General features: G+C 63.5%; 1 protein-coding gene across 11 annotated transcripts in view; it reads right to left on the bottom strand.

Moving 5' to 3' along the window:
- The window catches only part of TLE3 (TLE family member 3, transcriptional corepressor), a 30,041-nt gene extending 25,915 nt beyond the window's left edge, over positions 1 to 4,126 (bottom strand). For 7 of the 11 annotated variants that reach the window (XM_071441099.1, XM_071441102.1, XM_071441101.1 and 4 more), the window contains exons 1-5: positions 3,886 to 4,124; positions 3,272 to 3,414; positions 3,043 to 3,143; positions 2,889 to 2,952; positions 1,957 to 2,001 (exon numbers count right to left, since the gene is read on the bottom strand). In XM_071441099.1, the coding sequence (XP_071297200.1) occupies positions 1,957 to 2,001; positions 2,889 to 2,952; positions 3,043 to 3,143; positions 3,272 to 3,295 (234 nt within the window). In that variant the 5' untranslated portion in view covers positions 3,296 to 3,414; positions 3,886 to 4,124. Of the gene's footprint in view, positions 1 to 1,956; positions 2,002 to 2,888; positions 2,953 to 3,042; positions 3,144 to 3,271; positions 3,415 to 3,885 lie in introns of all 11 variants that reach the window. The other 4 variants (XM_071441095.1, XM_071441097.1, XM_071441098.1 and 1 more) reach the window with 2 other exon arrangements.
- Positions 4,127 to 17,290: the final 13,164 nt, after the last annotated feature.

Genomic DNA, 17,290 nt, shown 5'->3' with positions numbered 1-17,290 from the left:
GGCCATCATTCCAGCATCTCCCAGCGAGGGAACCAATAGAGCATCCCAGAGTGCCATTCCAGCATCTCCCAGCAAGGGAACCAACCCAGCATCTCCTAGGCCATCATTCCAGCATCTCCCAGCAAGAGAACCAAGCCAGCATCCCAGAGTGCCATTCCAGCATCTCCCAGGCCATCATTCCAGCATCTCCCAGCGAGGGAACCAATAGAGCATCCCAGAGTGCCATTCCAGCATCTCCCAGCAAGGGAACCAACACAGCATCCCAGAGTGTCCTTCCAGCATCTCCTCATGAGGGAACCAACCCAGCATCTCCCAGGCCATCATTCCAGCATCTCCCAGCGAGAGAACCAAGCCAGCATCCTGGGGTGCCATTCCAGCATGTCCCCTAGCATCCCAGGCCATCATTCCAGCATCTCCCAGCAAGGGAACCAAGCCAGCATCTCCCAGGCCATCATTCCAGCATCTCCCAGTGATGGAACCAAGCCAGCATCCTGGGGTGTCATTCCAGCATGTCCCCTAGCATCCCAGGCCATCATTCCAGCATCTCCCAGCAAGGGAACCAAGCCAGCATCTCCCAGGCCATCATCCCAGCATCTCCCAGCACTGAGCAGAGCCGTCCAGCACCCAGGTAGGAGGAGGGTGGGCAGAGGTCTCCTCTGCCCCAAGAGCCTGGGCTGGGGTCCCTCCAGGCGACCCCAAAGTCCCCTGGGCGTTGCTGAGGGCTCCGTGTCCCTCTGGCCGCACCAGAGCCATCCCCTCCTCGCAGGAGGCTGGGCCTACCCCCCAATCCCGAATTTTGGGGCGTTCCCGAGCACCCCAGCTCAAAGCTGGCCGAGCTCCCCCGAGCTCGGGGGTCCCCACAGCCCCCACACAAGGACCCCGGGGCCGGGCAGCGGCCCCCGAGCGGGGAGTGGGGATTATCTGCGTGGAAGGAGATATTTATAAAAAACTGAAGACTAAGCAGGAATTATTTTCGCTGCCCCGTGACTACGGCGCAGCAAGGCGAGGGGAGGAAGAGAGAGGCGCATTCAGAGACGCTGCTTTGCATCTCATCAGCGCCCTGCGAGCCTCCGAGGAGGAGGAGGAGGAGGAGGGCGATGCCGCTATTAAGCCAAACCACTTTGGAGTTGAATGGGGCTGATTTGCGAGCGGCAAAGTTGATGTCAACTTCTATCTGCCCTAAGTTCTTAATTAGAACTCCTTCTAAAACCAGTAAGCAGCAGCAGCACAAATAATCAGGTCTAATCTCAATAATAACTTTATTCCTTTAAGTTTTACCATCATGTGCGCAGCCTTTAGGCTCTTTACCGATAATCTTATCAAGGTAGCACACCACATTCTGCTGGGGCCTTCTCTATTTTTTCCTTCAGGCAAGTTACACATTAGAGAAGACTGGAAGGGAGGGGAGGGAGGGGAAAAAAAAAAAAACCAACAAAACCAAAACCCCAACCAGCCCCAAACATTGCTTCACTTCCCAGATGCAAAGACAACTCCGTGCCATTGAGCAACACACGGTGAGCTCTGGAGATAATTCCCGGCTCGGTCTCACGCTCCGGCAGGGCCGGGAGCAGGGGATGACCTTACAAACAGCCCTGCCGTACCCACAACACGAGCAGAGGCCAGCGCAGCCCCTATCAGTGTTTTCCAAGCCTTGGGAACGCGCTATTCCAGGTATTGACCTCCCAGCACGGGAGGCGAGGCTGTTCTCACCTCTTTGCATAAACACTCTGCCTAAAACCGAAATTCCCCGTGAATATCGACAAATAACCCCACCGAGTGCCATCAACCTGCGGCTGCCGATTTAACAGCCGGGCCACGGGATCCCACCTGGAGTCACATCCCTGCCTCCAGCACTTATTCCCTATTTAGTGCAATCAGGGCCGATTTTACCTCAGGTGGAGGAAAAGGGCAACAGGAGATCAATCAATCACAACTTCCCCCCTCGAAATTACTCACCTGTTTGTGCATTTCAATATTCAAACCGTACGACATTTCGTAGTACTGGGGAAGGAGAGGGGAAAAAAAAAATAGAAATAAATTCAATTAAACACGAGAGCCAAGGAGAATTTGAATTCAATTCACAGAAGGCATTTGCATAAGGTCATTACCAAAAAGCATCCTGGGCAAAACTGGGCTTAAAGCACGGGTAGCCAAGGAAATTACACCTTATAATAAGCAGATGTTTATGGGTTTAACTGGCAGGCACTTAACGAGGGGACACTCCTTTTGACTCCTGTTTTCTCCTCCTAAGCTACTTAGAAAAACAAAGAGGCGCAGAGCTGGGTGACAGGCGTCTGCTCAGCCCTGGCAGAACAGGTACAGCCCGGAGTCTGGCCAAAAACCCAGCTTCTCACCGGGGGGGGGGGTGACTGTTCCCCCCAGGGACCAGGGCAGTGGCCGGGAAAGGGGGCGCAGGGCCCGGCCGAACCCACCAGAACCCCCAACGAGCCCACCCGGGGCCCCGCCATGCTAATTTAGCTTTAAAAAGAGCGTTTTGTGGCAACAAAAGTGCCCATTTCCCTCGGGAAGGATGAACGGGAGGGGGGGCGGGAGGAGGAGCTGCGATGGCTCCCGGGTGGCCTCGGGGCAAGCACGGGGGGGACCCGCAGCAGCACCGGGGATCCCCCCCCAGAGCTCGGGGTGGCCGCTCCAGCCCCCCCCGACCCCCCCGCGGCCACGGGCCCGCTCCAAAGGGGTTAACAGGAAACTTGGGATGGCGCTTCCAGCCGGCCGGGGCTCGGAGCGCCCCGCACCGCCGCCCCCCCGGCACGGGGGTCCCCGGGCAGGCGGTGCCCATACCGGGGGGGGGTCCCCCGGTCCCCCCCGTTCGCAGGCTCGCAGCTAATGACATTTGCAGGCTGATCCGAAATCTGATTAAAGTCTCTCACCATAACGTAATGGCGCTGCATTTCGGTCTTCTCGTTCGCCAGCTTGTCATACTCCACTTTGAGGCTGGGGGGGGGTGAGAGCGCACGGTGAGACCCCGCGGAACCGGGAGGGCTCGGGGCAGGGGGGGGCGGCCGGGGGTCCCCCCGGGCTCACCTGTGGTACTGGGCCTGCAGGAACTGGAACTCGTCCTTGATCCGGTCGCAGGACTCGGCCACGGTGAATTTGAAGCCCGGTTGGCCCGGCTGGTGCGGAGCCTGCGGGAAGCGGCCGCGGGGGTTACCGGGGAGAGGCGGAGGGGGGGGGGGGTTACCGGGGAGGGGGAGGGCAGCCGGAGGGAGGGGAGCGGGGGGGTGGGGGGGCGGCGGGGGGTACCGGGACTCACCGGGTGCCGGCCCTGGGGGTACATGGCCGGGCTGGGGCGCGGTCACTGGGAGCAGCCGCGCCGAGCCTCGCTACGGCGATCGCGACGTGCGGAGCTGCCGCTGCTGCCCGCCGGCCTCGGAGCGCTCCCGGAGAGGCCGAGAACTGAACAAAGGGACGAGAGGAAAGTCCGTGCGGGGGGCGGAGGAGGGAGGGCGGAGGGGGTGGTGGTGGGGGGGGGGGGGGGGGGGGGGGGGAGCGGGCCCGGCCGGTTTCCCCCCGCACGTTTCCCCCCCCCCCAGCCCAGCCCGGCCCCGCACCGCCGGGGAGGCGCCCGCGGAGCCGAGCCCAGCCCCGCAGCAGCGCCGGGGCCAGGTGCCGACCCCCCCGGCCGCCGCGCTCCGCGGGCCTCCGCTTCCTCACCCCCCCCCCTCCTTCCGGCACTCGCTGGCGGAAAATAAAAAAAAAAAAAAAAAAAAAGAGAAAAATCAATCCCCCCCCTCCCCGGAAAAAAAAAAAAAGGAAAAAAAAATAGATCAAAAAGCCACAGCGACAACAACAACAACGCGGCGGCGGGAGGAGGGTCCCGCGGTATTCCTGCGGCCGGGAGAAGGGGAAGCAAAGCCAGGAACTAACGCCGGAGCACGACGGCCATGGAGGAGAGGAGGAGGGGGAGGAAGGCCGTACACATCCGACTTCCCGGGCGCCGCGGACATGCGAGGTGCGAGCGGGTCCCCCGCCCGGGGGCGGCCGTTCAGCTGCGTCCAGCCGGGATCGCCGTAACTCCGGGAGCCATCGCGGAGCGGGCGCGGAGCGGGGCAGCGGCGCCCGAGCACGCGGTGCCGCCACAGCGCCCGGGCGGAGCGGGGCGGCGGGCGGGGGACAAAACCCGGGCGGCCTCGCCGCCGACAGCCAATCGGAGAGCGCCGCGCCCACGTGGGGCCGCCGCCGGCGGGTGCTGATTGGGCGGCGCTGGCGTAACGTCACAATGGCAGCTTGTGTCTGACGGAGGGGCGGCCGCCAGCCACGCCCACCGCGGGCCCCGCCCCGCGCAGGCCCCGCCCCGCCCCGCGCCCCCCGGCCCGGCCGTGACTCGGGCCCGGCGCTGCCGTAACCCCGCTCCGGCGGCCCGGTTCGGGCGGTAAAACAAACACGGGCGCTTTGGCAGCGGAGCGCCTCCGCTCCGCACCGGGAAAGCGCTCGGTACTAGTCCCCTCCACCGGCGGGCGGCGGCAAGGCCGCCCAGCCTCCCCCGGCGGCCGCGCGGCCCCTTTGATGTGTCGTGAGGGCCGCGCTGCTCCCCCTCCGCGCCTCCCCTCACGCCTGAGGGGCTTTAACGAGGAACACGGGTAATGGCGTTAACGTCAGACCCTCCCGCCGCGCCCGCGGGACACCCGGCTGCGCCTCCGGGGGGGAATCCACGCCCGCCGCAGCGGAGCGGGAGTAGCCCCGGTCCCGGCGGGCCGGGGGAGCGGGGCCGCAGCACCGGCGGTCCCACGGGCGGGCCGGGCCCGGCCCAGCGCACAAAATGGCCGCTCGCCCGCGCGTCAGACGGAGCCTCCGCCCCACGTGGGGCCGCGCGCCGCTCAGCGCGGCTCCGCCAATCACGGCGCGGAGCGGGCCGCCGCTCCAACGCTATTGGCCCGGGGGAGCGGCGCTGTCAATCAAAGCCACGCGGGGCCGCCGGCGCGCAGCCCCCGCCCGCCGCCCGCCCGCCATGGCGGCGTAATTAGCCCGGGCCGGCGCTTCCTCCAGCTCAAACAATCTGTCACCGCCGAGCCGGGCGGGCCGCGGCACCGCCGCGATCTCTGCGGCAACGCCGCGCCTCGCTGCTCTCTCGACAAGAATGAGACGCCGCCGCTTAAATAACAAACAGCAACGGGCAAAGCGCCCCGAAACGCCGCCCCGCTCCTCGCTCCCCGGCGCGGGGGTGCGGGCGCCCCGGTGACCCCTGGGCGCGGGACGGGGGTGCCCCGGCCCCCCCCCCCGCCCGCCGCTAATTGGGCGCGTTCCGGTTGTTGACGTGACGAGCGCTGTCAGCGCCCGGCGCTGCTCATTGGCTGCCGCCGCCGGGCCACGCCCCTGCCCCACGTGGGGCTCGGCCGGAGCGCCGCAAAACGCGGAGAGGATCGAGAGCGGAGCGGAGTCACCTCGGTGCTGCTGCCCCCGCAACCTTCCCGCCTCCTCCGCCATTCACAGCTCTTCCCAATTCCCTCATTTTGCCGCTTTTCGGCTTTTTTGGGGGGCTTTTCCTCTGTCCGGGCAGGGGGTCTTTGTGAATCCCCTGCAGTGCATGGGGTATATCGGGGTGATGTTGGGGGATCCATTGGGGTATCCACAGGAACACCCATCGGGGTGGACATTGGGTGTCCGTTGGGGTGTCCATCCCTTGGGGTATCCAATGGGGCACCCATCGGGATGGGCTTTGGGGTGTCTGTCTCTTGGGGTATTCAGTAGAGCACCCATCAGGATGGACACTGGGGTGTCCATTGGGGTGTCCATCCCTTGGGGTGTCCATTGGAATACCCATCAGAATGGACCTTGGGGTGTCCATTAGAGCACCCCTCAGGATGGACATTGAGTGTCCATTGGGATGTCCACTGGTGTCCCTCGAGTGACCCAATTGTGGAGCAAAGCCCCCCTGTCAGGCAGATGCTGAGGGCTGGGGTAATGTGGGAGCACAGCTCCCTGAAGCACTCGGAGCAGGAGCAGCTCCTGGAAACGCTGGTGCTGGAGAAAAAACGAAAATTAGTGGCAAGGAGCAAGCCTGGAAACCTTTGTGGTCCTTATTCCCCCTGCAAAGTGCCCTCTCCGAGGGGACCCAGGGTGACAGGGGTTTAGTGGAGGGATGTGGCCGAGCTCCTGGTGTCACACAGAGCCATCACTCCCAGGAGATCCCAAAACAAAGGGATCAGCACCTGGAATCCTCCCCTTGGACAGGCCCGGGATGGGACACGCTGCCCTTCCTCAGCACTCTGCCCTTCTCCCAGCTCATTCCCGGCAGGAAAGGGGGGATTGTCCCCTCTGCCCCCAGGTGAGACCCCACTGGATCCCAGCATCCGAGGGAGCAATTCCTGAGGAGGCCCCGGCGCTGCTCCAGGGCTGGAGCCCCTCTGGAGCCAGGCTGGGAGAGCTGGGAATGTTCCCCTGGAGAAGGGAAGGATCCAGGGAGAGCTCAGGGCCTGAAGGGGCTCCAGGAGAGCTGGAGAGGGGCTGGGGACAAGGGAGGCAGGGACAGGACACAGGGAATGGCTCCCAGTGCCAGAGGGCAGGGAGGGATGGGACATTGGGAATTGGGAATTCCTGGCTGGGCTGGGATTCCCAGAGCAGCTGGGGCTGCCCCTGCATCCCTGGCAGTGCCCAAGGCCAGGCTGGAACCTGGGACAGTGGGAGGTGTCCCTGCCATGGCAGGTGTGGCACTGGATGGGCTTTGAGGTCCCTTCCAAACAACTGCAGGGTTCAAGGATTCTGCCCAGTCCTCACTCTGTGCCCACTGAGCTGGCAAGTGTGGAAAAGGGGGTGATTCCCGTGGTGGGGCTGAGCCAGACTCTCTGTCCCAGGGACTTTCCGGGCCCAGACTCAGGGGACGCGAGGCCACCGGGAGAGGAACAGAAAGCAGCGATTTTGCGCTGAAAATTCACTTTATTGCTCAAAATAGAAGCCATTAGCTGGGCTGCGCCCCTCCCCCTGTGGTACTTATGGACAAATTCTGATTTTTACTTAATGGTTTCCCTGAAAAGGTTGTAATTTTCTTCCCATTCCCATCGAGCCGCAGCTCCAGCGCTGTTGTGGTGAACTCCAAGGGCTGAGGATGGCTCTGTTAATTGATATTCCTCATGCTGGGGCTGCTCTGAAAGAGGAGATGTTTTATTTTAGCTTATTAAAACTCACCTGGTTGGGGGAAAGAAAAAAACCAAAAGAACGATTAGGGGTGAAAGGAAACGTTCTGGTTCATATTGATTTAAGGTCTGCCTAAATTGATATTTGCACATCCCAATTAGAAACCCGTGATCTTTTCTCAGAATTTATTTTTCTTTTTCCGAGTTGGCTTCTCTTCTTCTGAAGGATCCTGGGAGCAGCCTCTGAGGGAGAGGCTGCTGTGTCCTCTCCCAGTGGGGACATCAGTGGGGACATCAGTGGGGACATGGTGTCCCTCCCGTCCCGAGGATGGAGCCCCCTCCAGGTGGGGATGAGGATGAGGATGAAGGCTTCGAGTGGCGCTCGGTGTCACCATCCCATGAGCAGCTCCCCATGGGATGGTGTCGCCACGGAGAGCGGAGGATTGGGGGTTTTGGGGACCATGTGGGGATGTCACAGCTGCAAGGGTGGCTCTGTCCCGTTCCTGGTGCCCTGTGAGGTGGCACAGCCGGGAAAGGAAGCTGGAGATGTTCCCTCTGCACATCCGGGGAGAAGCCTCGGGCAGGGGCTGTTGTGACACTCGGTGACGCCGTCCTGTCCCCTGCAGCCTTTCGGGGAAACCGCCCGAGCTGCCCTTCCTTCCCCTTCCCCTTCCCCTTCCCGAAACCCCTCTGCGGGATCAGCCTCTGTGCCCATCCTCCTGCCACTGCCACTGCCACTGCCACCCCGGGGGTGTCCACGGCCCCCCCAAACCCCAGCAGCGACACAAGGGAGGGAGAATCCCTCAGGATGAGGGCAGGGACTTCGGGAAGGGTCCAAACATCTGCACAGCCACCGCCAACCCCGGGACACGGGTCAGGACAGGAGCCCTGAAATGTCCCTGAAATGTCCCCGTGCCACAGGAGCCCCGAAATGTCCCTGTCCCACGGGACCCCCAAAATGTCCCTGTCCCACAGGACCCCCGGAATGTCCCTGAAATGTCCCCGTGCCACAGGAGCCCCGAAATGTCCCTGTGACATGGGACCTCCAAGATGTCTCTGTGCCACAGGACCCTCAGAATGTCCCTGTGCCACAGGAGCCCCGAAATGTCCCTGTGACATGGGATCTCCGAGATGTCTCTGTGCCACAGGACCCTCAGAATGCCCCCGTGCCACAGGAGCCCCAAAATGTCCCTGTCCCACGGGATCCCTGAAATGTCCCCATGTCACGGGATCCCTGGAATGTCCCTGTCCCACAGGACCTCCGAAATATCCCTGTGCCACAGGACCCCCGAAATGTCCCTGTCCCACAGGAGCCCCGAAATGTCCCTGTCTCACAGGACCCCCAGAATGTCCCTGTCCCACAGGACCCCCGGAATGTCCCCGTCCCACAGGAGCCCCGACATCTCCCCGTGCCACAGGAGCCCCAAAATGTCCCTGTCCCACAGGACCCCCAAGATGTCCCCATGCCACAGGACCCCCGGAATGTCCCTGTGACATGGGACCCCCAAAATGTCCCTGTCCCACGGGACCCCTGAGACGTCCCTGTCTCACAGGACCCCCAGAATGTCCCCGTCCCACGGGACCCCCAGAATGTCCCCGTGCCACGGGACCCCCGGGATGTCCCTGTGACATGGGACCCCCAAAATGTCCCTGTGCCACGGGATCCCCGAAATGTCCCCGTCCCACAGGACCCCCGGGATGTCCCCGCGGCTCTGGAAGGGGCCGCAGCTCCCGGGGCGATGCGGGTTCGCTGCGGGAGAAGGCGGCGGGGCCCGAGGTGGTGCCCGGGCGCGCACACGTGTGCGCACCGACACCGCTCCCAGCCGCACCCACGTGTGTCCCTGGTGTCCCCTGGTGTCCCCTCCTCCCCGAGGCGCAGCCCGGCGTGACGGGAGCCGCCCCAGAGGTGACTTTATCGCTGACAAGGCGGTGCCAGCCCCGGTCACCGGCGTGTGTTTACACTGCAGGTGACATTATCTGCCCTCCGCGCAGGGCAGGACCCTGCCTGACAAATTCCCTTCAGCTTTCAAGTTTATCTAAACAGGGATTTCGGAGCGGGGAGGCAGCGCGGCGCTCGGCAGCCTGCGAGCCCGGAGATTTGGATATTTATTTGGATATTTGGTTATTTGGTTATTTGGATATTTGGTTATTTGGATATTTATTTGGATATTTGGATATTTGGATATTTGGATATTTGGTTATTTGGTTATTTGGATATTTGGTTATTTGGATATCTGGATATTTGGATGTTCGGATATTTGGATATTTGGATTTGCGGGGAGCTGGGCTGTCTCTGCTCTCGGCACCGAGGTTTTCCAGCGCCCCTGGCAGAGAGGGCTCAGCCCTGCGCCCCTCGGGCCCCGGGGCTCGGTGGTGGTGGCACCGGGAGGCGCCGGGATGTACCGGGATGTACCGGGAGGCACCGGGAGGCACCGGGATGTACCGGGATGTACCGGGAGGCACCGGGATGTACCGGGATGCACCGGGATGTACCGGGATGCACCGGGAGGCACCGGGATGTACCGGGATGTACCGGGATGCACCGGGATGTACCGGGAGGCACCGGGAAGCACCGGGATGTACCGGGATGTACCGGGATGCACCGGGATGTACCGGGATGCACCGGGAGGCACCGGGAGGCACCGGGATGTACCGGGATGTGCCGGGATGTGCCGGGATGTGCCGGGATGGCACCGGGATGTACCGGGAGGCACCGGGATGTGCCGGGAAGCACCGGGATGGCACCGGGATGTACCGGGATGTACCGGGATGTACCGGGATGTACCGGGAGGCACCGGGATGTACCGGGATGTGCCGGGATGTACCAGGAGGCACCGGGATGGCACCGGGATGTACCGGGATGTACCGGGATGTACCGGGAGGCACGGGGCAGGAGCAGCTCGCTCGGAGGGCGATGTCCCTGCCCGTGCCAGGGGCCGGCTGAGCCCTTTGGGCTCCCTTCCCCCGGCCCATCCCGGGCCCGGGGAGGTCTCCAGGCGGTTGCCGCTGTTGCCACAGCAGGCCCCGGTTGCCGCGGCTTTCACAAGCCCGGCTCCCCGGGCCTCGCCCTCAGCCGCGGATCTGCTTGAGCAACCCCAGCGCCCGGCCCAGCCCGGCGCCTCCCTGGGGGCAGCAGCGCGGCTCGGGCCCCCCAGAGCCCCCGGCACCAACCCCGACCCTTCTCTGCCTGGGTTTGGGGCAGGGAGAGCGCCGGAGCCCTCCCGGCAGCACAGACGGCTCCAAAGAGCCGGAATTGCCGGGGTCTGCCCAGGATGGGGGACAGCAGGAAGAGGGATCGTGCCCAGGACTCACACTGCAGCCCGGGTCCCGTCCCAGCAGCTCCAGTTTGGGTTGAAAGGGGCCTTAAAGCCCATCCAGTGCCCCTCCGGCCATGGCAGGGACACCTCCCGCTGGCCCTGGGTGCTGCGAGCCTCGGGCAGCCTGGCCTGGGACATTCCAGGGACGGGAATGCCCAGGGACCTGAAATCCTCGGGAGGATGTGGGAGGGGAAGGCAGCTCGGCTGTCCCTTGCACATCCTGCCCCGTGCCCGAAGCCAGGCCACTCTGGGATCTTCATGGATGCTCCTGGGTCCTCCTGGATGGTCCTGGCTGCTCCTGGGTGCTGCTGGGTGCTCCTGGATGGTCCTTAATGCTCCTGGATCCTCCTGGGTGTTCCTGGACATCCCTGGGTGTTCCTGTATGGTCCTGAATGCTCTTGGGTCCTCCTGGGTGATCTTGGATGCTCCTGGGTGCTCCTGGATGGTCCTTAATGCTCCTGGATCCTGCTGGGTGTTCCTGGATGCTCCAGGATCCTCCTGGGTGTTCCATAATGCTCCTGGGTGCTCCTGGACCCTTCTGGATGTTCCTGGCTGCTCCTGGACATTCCTGGGTGCTCCTGGACATTCCTTGCCGTTCCTGGGTGCTCCTGGATCCTCCTGGGCGTTCCGTGGTGCTCCTGGATGTTTCTGGCTGCTCCTGGATCCACCTAGGTGCTCCTGGATCCTCCTGGGTGCTCCTGGATCCTCCTGAATGCTACTTGATCCTCCTGGCTGCTCCTGGATCCTCCTGGCTGCTCCTGGATGTTCCTGGGTACTCCTGGACGTTCCTGGCCGCTCCTGGCCGCTCCTGGACATTCCTGGCCGTTCCTGGACATTCCTGGCCGCTCCTGGCCATTCCTGGCCGCTCCTGGCCGTTCCTGGCCGCTCCTGGACGTTCCTGGATGTTCCTGGCCGCTCCTGGGTGCTGTCCCGTGCCCGCCGCCCCCGGATCCCGGCCCGCGGTGCCGCGGGCTCCCCTGGCCTCCCTCCCCTCCCGGGGCAAACAGCTCAGCCCCGGCTTTTGCTGAGCACTGTCTAATTATAGATATTATATTGCAAATGGCTTTTGGGCCTGCTAATGGTATTACTGGTGTTATTCTTCTACTTGTTAATTATAACCAATTTGTTTGGGATGCCTTCCCAGTTTTCGGCTGTAATTGCTCTCCCCGTTCCCCGATGGCTGTGACTCAGCAGAAACTCCGCAGTTTCGCTCAGGGATGAGGTTTCTCTCTGTCTCTCCTGCCAAGCGTGGCTGCAGACGCTGCCTGAGCGCCGTGGCCGCTGCTCCCAGCCCGCCGGTGGCCACGGGAGCGGCCGGCGGGGCTGCGGGGCCGGCAGCGGGACCACGTCCCCGGCTCCGCGTCCCCGAGCGGCTTCGGGATGCTCTGGAGGAGCCGGATCAGGGCTGTGACCCGTGAACCACATCCAGGATCCCGCCTGAGAAATCCCAGCGAGCTCCGTGCGGCCGGAGGCTTAGCCCGGGGACGGGGGGAATATGAAAGGGATTGTTTTCTTTTTCTTATTGCTAAATTCTTGAGGAGTTTGCTCTTCTCCTCTGGCCGGCATTAACTGCAGATAAGTTATTTGGAAAGCGAGTATTTCAGCAGAACAGCCGCTCAAGTAGCCTAATACACACATTAGAGTCTATTTGCACTTAAAAGAAGTGGGAGGTATTAAATCAGCCCCTGGCCAGATAGGCATTGTATAAACAAGAGCTGTTAACTCCTACTTGATAGCGATGATAGCGAGGGAAAGCAAAACAGCCCTGCAGTGTCACCACCGGCCTGACACAACTTGTTGTAGGTCTGGGCAGAGAAAGAAAACAAACCCCGGGGAGTTCAGGGCTGCGGGAGGGCGAGCAATGAGCCCCAACCCCTCCCGGCCCGGCAGCGGCTCCCGCACCGCGCGGCGCTCCCGGCGGCCGGACACGGGGGGGACACGGGGGGACACGGGGTGGACACGGGGTGGACACGAGGGGGACACGGGGTGGACACGGGGTGGACACGGGGGGGACACGGGGGGGACACGGGGTGGACACGGGGGGGACACGGGGGGGACACGGGGGGGACACGCTCAGGGACCTGTGGAGGCCACCGGGAGGTCGGGACAGGGCGGTCGGGACAGGGGGATCGGGACAGGGCAGTCGGGACAGGCCGGTCGGGACAGGACGGTCGGGATAGGGGGTCGGGATAGGACGGTCGGGGTAGGGGGTCGGGACAGGGGGATCGGGACAGGGCGGTCGGGACAGGACGGTCGGGACAGGACGGTCGGGACAGGGGGGTCGGGACAGGGGGGTCGGGACAGGGGGGTCGGGACAGGGGGATCGGGACAGGGCGGTCGGGACAGGGCGGTCGGGATAGGACGGTCGGGGTAGGGGGTCGGGACAGGCGGTCGGGACAGGCCGGTCGGGACAGGACGGTCAGGACAGGCCGGTCGGGACAGGACGGTCGGGACAGGCGGTCGGGACAGGCCGGTCGGGACAGGGCGGTCGCCCCTCGGTTTCCGTCCCGGATCCCGCTCGGGCTGTGTTCGAGGCTGGGGGATGCTGCTGCCGCCTGGGTATTAATGAAACTTGTGAGTCAGAGCGAGCAGAAGAAACTGTTCTCAGCTGACTTCACTCACCACTTCCTCTCGTCGCCTTGGCCTCTCCCGGCAGCCACTCAGCCTCGCCTGGAGCGGCGCCCACCGCCCCTGCCCGGTGCCGCTCCCGGCGGGGGCCGGGCCGCAGCTCCCTCCCTCCCTCAGTCACTCAAGCACTCTCGAGTTGTTCTCTGTGGCTAATCAAATGTCAAAACAAGCTGCCCCTGTGATTTGGAGAGCTTTGAAGCAGGAAGACATTCACCGCCGAGACACCAGAGTGCCGGCAGCGGGAGCGGCCCGGGCTCAGCGTCGCTCCCGGCACCTGCTGGGCTCCTCGGGGTCTCCATTTGCCAATCCCGGCACCTGCTGGGCTCCTCGGGGTCTCCATTTGCCATTCCCGGCACCTGCTGGGCTCCTCGGGGTCTCCATTTGCCATTCCCGGCCCCTGCTGGGCTCCTCGGGGTCTCCCTTTGCCATTCCCGGCACCTGCTGGGCTCCTTGGGGTCTCCCTTTGCCATTCCCGGCACCTGCTGGGCTCCTTGGGGTCTCCCTTTGCCATTCCCGGCACCTGCTGGGCTCCTTGGGGTCTCTCTCTGGGGACATTGCCACTGTGGAGCTGGTAGCACTGAGCCCATGGCTCATCCAAAACCAGCACTGCTGGGATTGGGGCTTCTTCTATCCATCATCCCTCCATCCATCCATCCATCCATCCATCCATCCATCTCTCCATCATCCATCCATCCATCCATCCATCCATCCATCCATGGTTCCATCCATCCATCCATCCATCCATCCATCCATCCATCCATCTCTCCATCATCCATCCATCCATCCATCCATCCATCCATCCATCCATCCATCCATGGTTCCATCCATCCATCCATCCATCCATCCATCCATCCATCCATCCCTCCCTCCCTCCCTCCCTCCCTCCCTCCCTCTCTCCATCCATCCTGGTGGGCAGCACAACATCCCCTTCCTTGTGTCCCATTCCTTGATTCTTAGCCTTGGTTCACAGCCTGACCCTAACCCAGGTGCCCTGGGGCCAGGGCAGTGCCCTCAGCTCTGTCCTGGCCCTGCAGCCCTGGGGGATGGAGGGGACCAGAGCCCAGGCCACAGCCCCACCCCACTGCCCACCCCAAATCCTTCCCGAGCTCTGCTTTGCCAGAGCAAACCCCAGGGGAGCTGTGCCACCCATTTGTGGGGCTGGCAGGGGCTGTGCCCTCCGTCACCATGGGGAGGATGGAGCAGGAGCAGACAGGGAGTGGCTTTGTCCCCGTGTGGCCGGGATGAGGAGAGCCCTGCGGGTTTGTTTTTGGACAAATGAATGGATTTCAGTGTCTGACCAGCGCTGCAGGGAATGCCAGGCCCGGGGATTTGGCAGCTGAGGGGGGGAGCAGCCTGCTCTGCCCTCTGTGCTCCCCTCTGTCCCCTCTGTGCTCCCCTCTGTGCTCCCCTGTGTCCCCTGTGTCCCCTCTGTGCTCCCCTCTGTGCTCCCCTCTGTCCCCTCTGTGCTCCCCTCTGTCCCCTCTGTGCTCCCCTCTGTGCTCCCCTCTGTGCTCCCCTGTGTCCCCTGTGTCCCCTCTGTGCTCCCCTGTGCCCCCTGTGTCCCCTCTGTCCCCTCTGTCCCCTCTGTGCTCCCCTCTGTCCCCTCTGTCCCCTCTGTCCCCTCTGTGCTCCCCTCTGTGCTCCCCTCTGTGCTCCCCTCTGTCCCCTCTGTGCTCCCCTCTGTGCTCCCCTCTGTGCTCCCCTCTGTGCTCCCCTGTGTCCCCTGTGTCCCCTCTGTCCCCTCTGTCCCCTCTGTGCTCCCCTCTGTGCTCCCCTCTGTCCCCTCTGTGCTCCCCTCTGTCCCCTCTGTCCCCTCTGTGCTCCCCTCTGTGCTCCCCTCTGTCCCCTCTGTGCTCCCCTCTGTCCCCTCTGTGCTCCCCTCTGTGCTCCCCTCTGTCCCCTCTGTGCTCCCCTCTGTCCCCTCTGTCCCCTCTGTCCCCTCTCTCTGGAGGGCAGTGACACGTGGGGCTGTTCTGGGAAGATCCAGCAAACCCTTGGGAATGCTGCATCCCAGAGAGCTTTGTTGGCCAGCTGGGAACTTTGGGAAGGGCTCCACACTCCAGAGACAGCCAGGGCACTGCTGGGAACGGCTTTGGGAGCACGGGAATCCCTGTGGCATCCCCGAGGAGCCCGGCCTGGGAGCTGCTGTGCCAGCCCAGCGCCAGGAGCTTCCCATGGGGGCACTGGCACAGCCCAGCCCAGCCTGGATGGGAATTCCCAGAGGAACAGCCCAGGGAATGAGAGCCCTGCACCCCATTCACCTGGCAGAGGCAGGGCTGGGAGCTCCACAGGGCCCATGGCCTGCGGAACAGCCCCGGCCCAAGGGCCCAGCCCAGCTCCCAGTGAATCATCCTGGCCATCCCCACCTCTGGAAGGGCAGCAGCTGCCTTTCCCTGCGGTGTTTGGGAGCAGCTCTTGAGGAGTCAGGGCTTTCCAGCCTGTGCCAAACCACAGGATGATGGAATTCCCAATGGTTTGGGTGGAAAGGGACATTAAAGTTCATCCCATCCCACCCCTGCCATGGCAGGGACACCTTCCACTGTCCCAGGTGCTCCAGCCCCAGTGTCCAGCCTGGCCTTGGGCACTGCCAGGGATCCAGGGGCAGCCCCAGCTGCTCTGGGCACCCTGTGCCAGGGCCTGCCCACCCTGCCAGGGAACAATTCCCTCCCAATTCCCCACCTCACGTGCCTGGGCTGGGCTCCCACAGCTCCTGCTGCCCCTCAGCCCAGCTCCAGGCCTGGAATGTGGGTTTGGGAGGCACCAGCCAGCACCCACGGGGTGTTTGCTCTGCTCTGCTCAGTGTCTGCCCAGTCTGGGGTGGGTAAGGGAGCTGCAGCCCAGCTCTGGGGGTGATGGAGCTGTGGTGGGCAGCTCCTGGGCTCTGCCCGGCTGGGACTCCTGGGCAGCCACAGCAAATCCAGCTCCTCTCTCTGGGTGCTCTGCACTCCCAGTCCCCTCTGGGTGCTCTGCACTCCCGGTTCCCTCTGGGTGCTCTGCATCCCGGCTCCTTTGGGTGCTCTGCATCCCGGCTCTCTCTGGGTGCTCTGCACTCCCAGTCCCCTCTGGGTGCTCTGCACTCCCGGTTCCCCTCTGGGTGCTCTGCATCCCGGCTCTCTCTGGGTGCTCTCCATCCCGGCTCCTTTGGGTGCTCTGCACTCCCGGCTCCCTCTGGGTGCTCTGCACTCCCAGTTCCCCTCTGGCTGCTCTGCCCTCCCGGCTCTCTCTGGGTGCTCTGCATCCCGGCTCCTTTGGGTGCTCTGCACTCCCAGCTCTCTCTGGGTGCTCTCCATCCCGGCTCCTTTGGGTGCTCTGCATCCCGGCTCTCTCTGGCTGCTCTGCCCTCCCGGCTCCCTCTGGGTGCTCTGCCCTCCCGGCTCCCAGCCCAGCCGGCTGGGGCAGCCCCGGCTCTGCTCCCCCTGTGCAGGCAGCCCGGGGCTGAGCCGGCAGCCACAGCCGCCCTGCTGACCCGGGCAGAGCTCGCCCACGGCGGGCACAGGCTGGGACCTGCCCCGCTCCAGGTGCCGCCCTGCGCAGGGAGCACGGCTTGGATCCGGGCGGCTCCCTCTGCTTTGGACACCTTCGATCCCAGCCCCGGGCCTGCTGTGGGTGCACGGAGCAGGACAAGGATCCAGCTCTGGTTCACGGAATCCCAGGATGGTTTGGAATGCAAGAAAACCTTAAAGCCGATCCCATTCCACCCCTGCCATGGCAGGGACACCTTCCACCATCCCAGAGTGCTCCAAGCCCCGTCCAGCCTGGCCTGGGACATTCCAGGGGTGGGCAGTCACAGCCTGGGCTGGTGGAAGGGGTCCCTGCGTGCACTGGAGGGCCTGTGAGGGTCCCTTCCAACCCAACCCATCCTGGGATTCCGGGATTCCAAGGGGAGCCCTGCTCCTCCCTGGGGCCAGGGTGGCTGCTCCAAGGGCTCTGGGCTCACTGGGGCTGCTGGGCTCTTTGGGGTATCCCTGTTGGCCCCATCACCCTCGTGCTGTGGCACCATCAGCCCCTCCAACAGCTCTGTCTCCTCGGTCCCAGCTCATTGAGGGGGTTTGGAGCCCAACCTGCACGGCCCCCAAACCCGAGGGAAAGGATAAAACGTCAAATGATGCCTCTGGAGCACGGGAAATTCACGAGAAATTCCTGCTTAGATGATGAATGTTCCTATTTCTTGCTTTAAGAGAGCAATGAAAGCTGCCCGAGCCAGCATTTATCAGGGGTGCCTGCAAAGGGGCACCAGACAGCCCCAAATAAATCCCA

Source organism: Agelaius tricolor, unplaced genomic scaffold, assembly GCF_023055355.1.
Source record: "Agelaius tricolor isolate 1412-34295 unplaced genomic scaffold, bAgeTri1.0.p SCAF_16, whole genome shotgun sequence".
Classification (NCBI taxonomy): domain Eukaryota; kingdom Metazoa; phylum Chordata; class Aves; order Passeriformes; family Icteridae; genus Agelaius; species Agelaius tricolor.
Note: the sequence above shows the minus strand (reverse complement) of the source record. Positions and strands in the feature narration are given on the sequence as shown.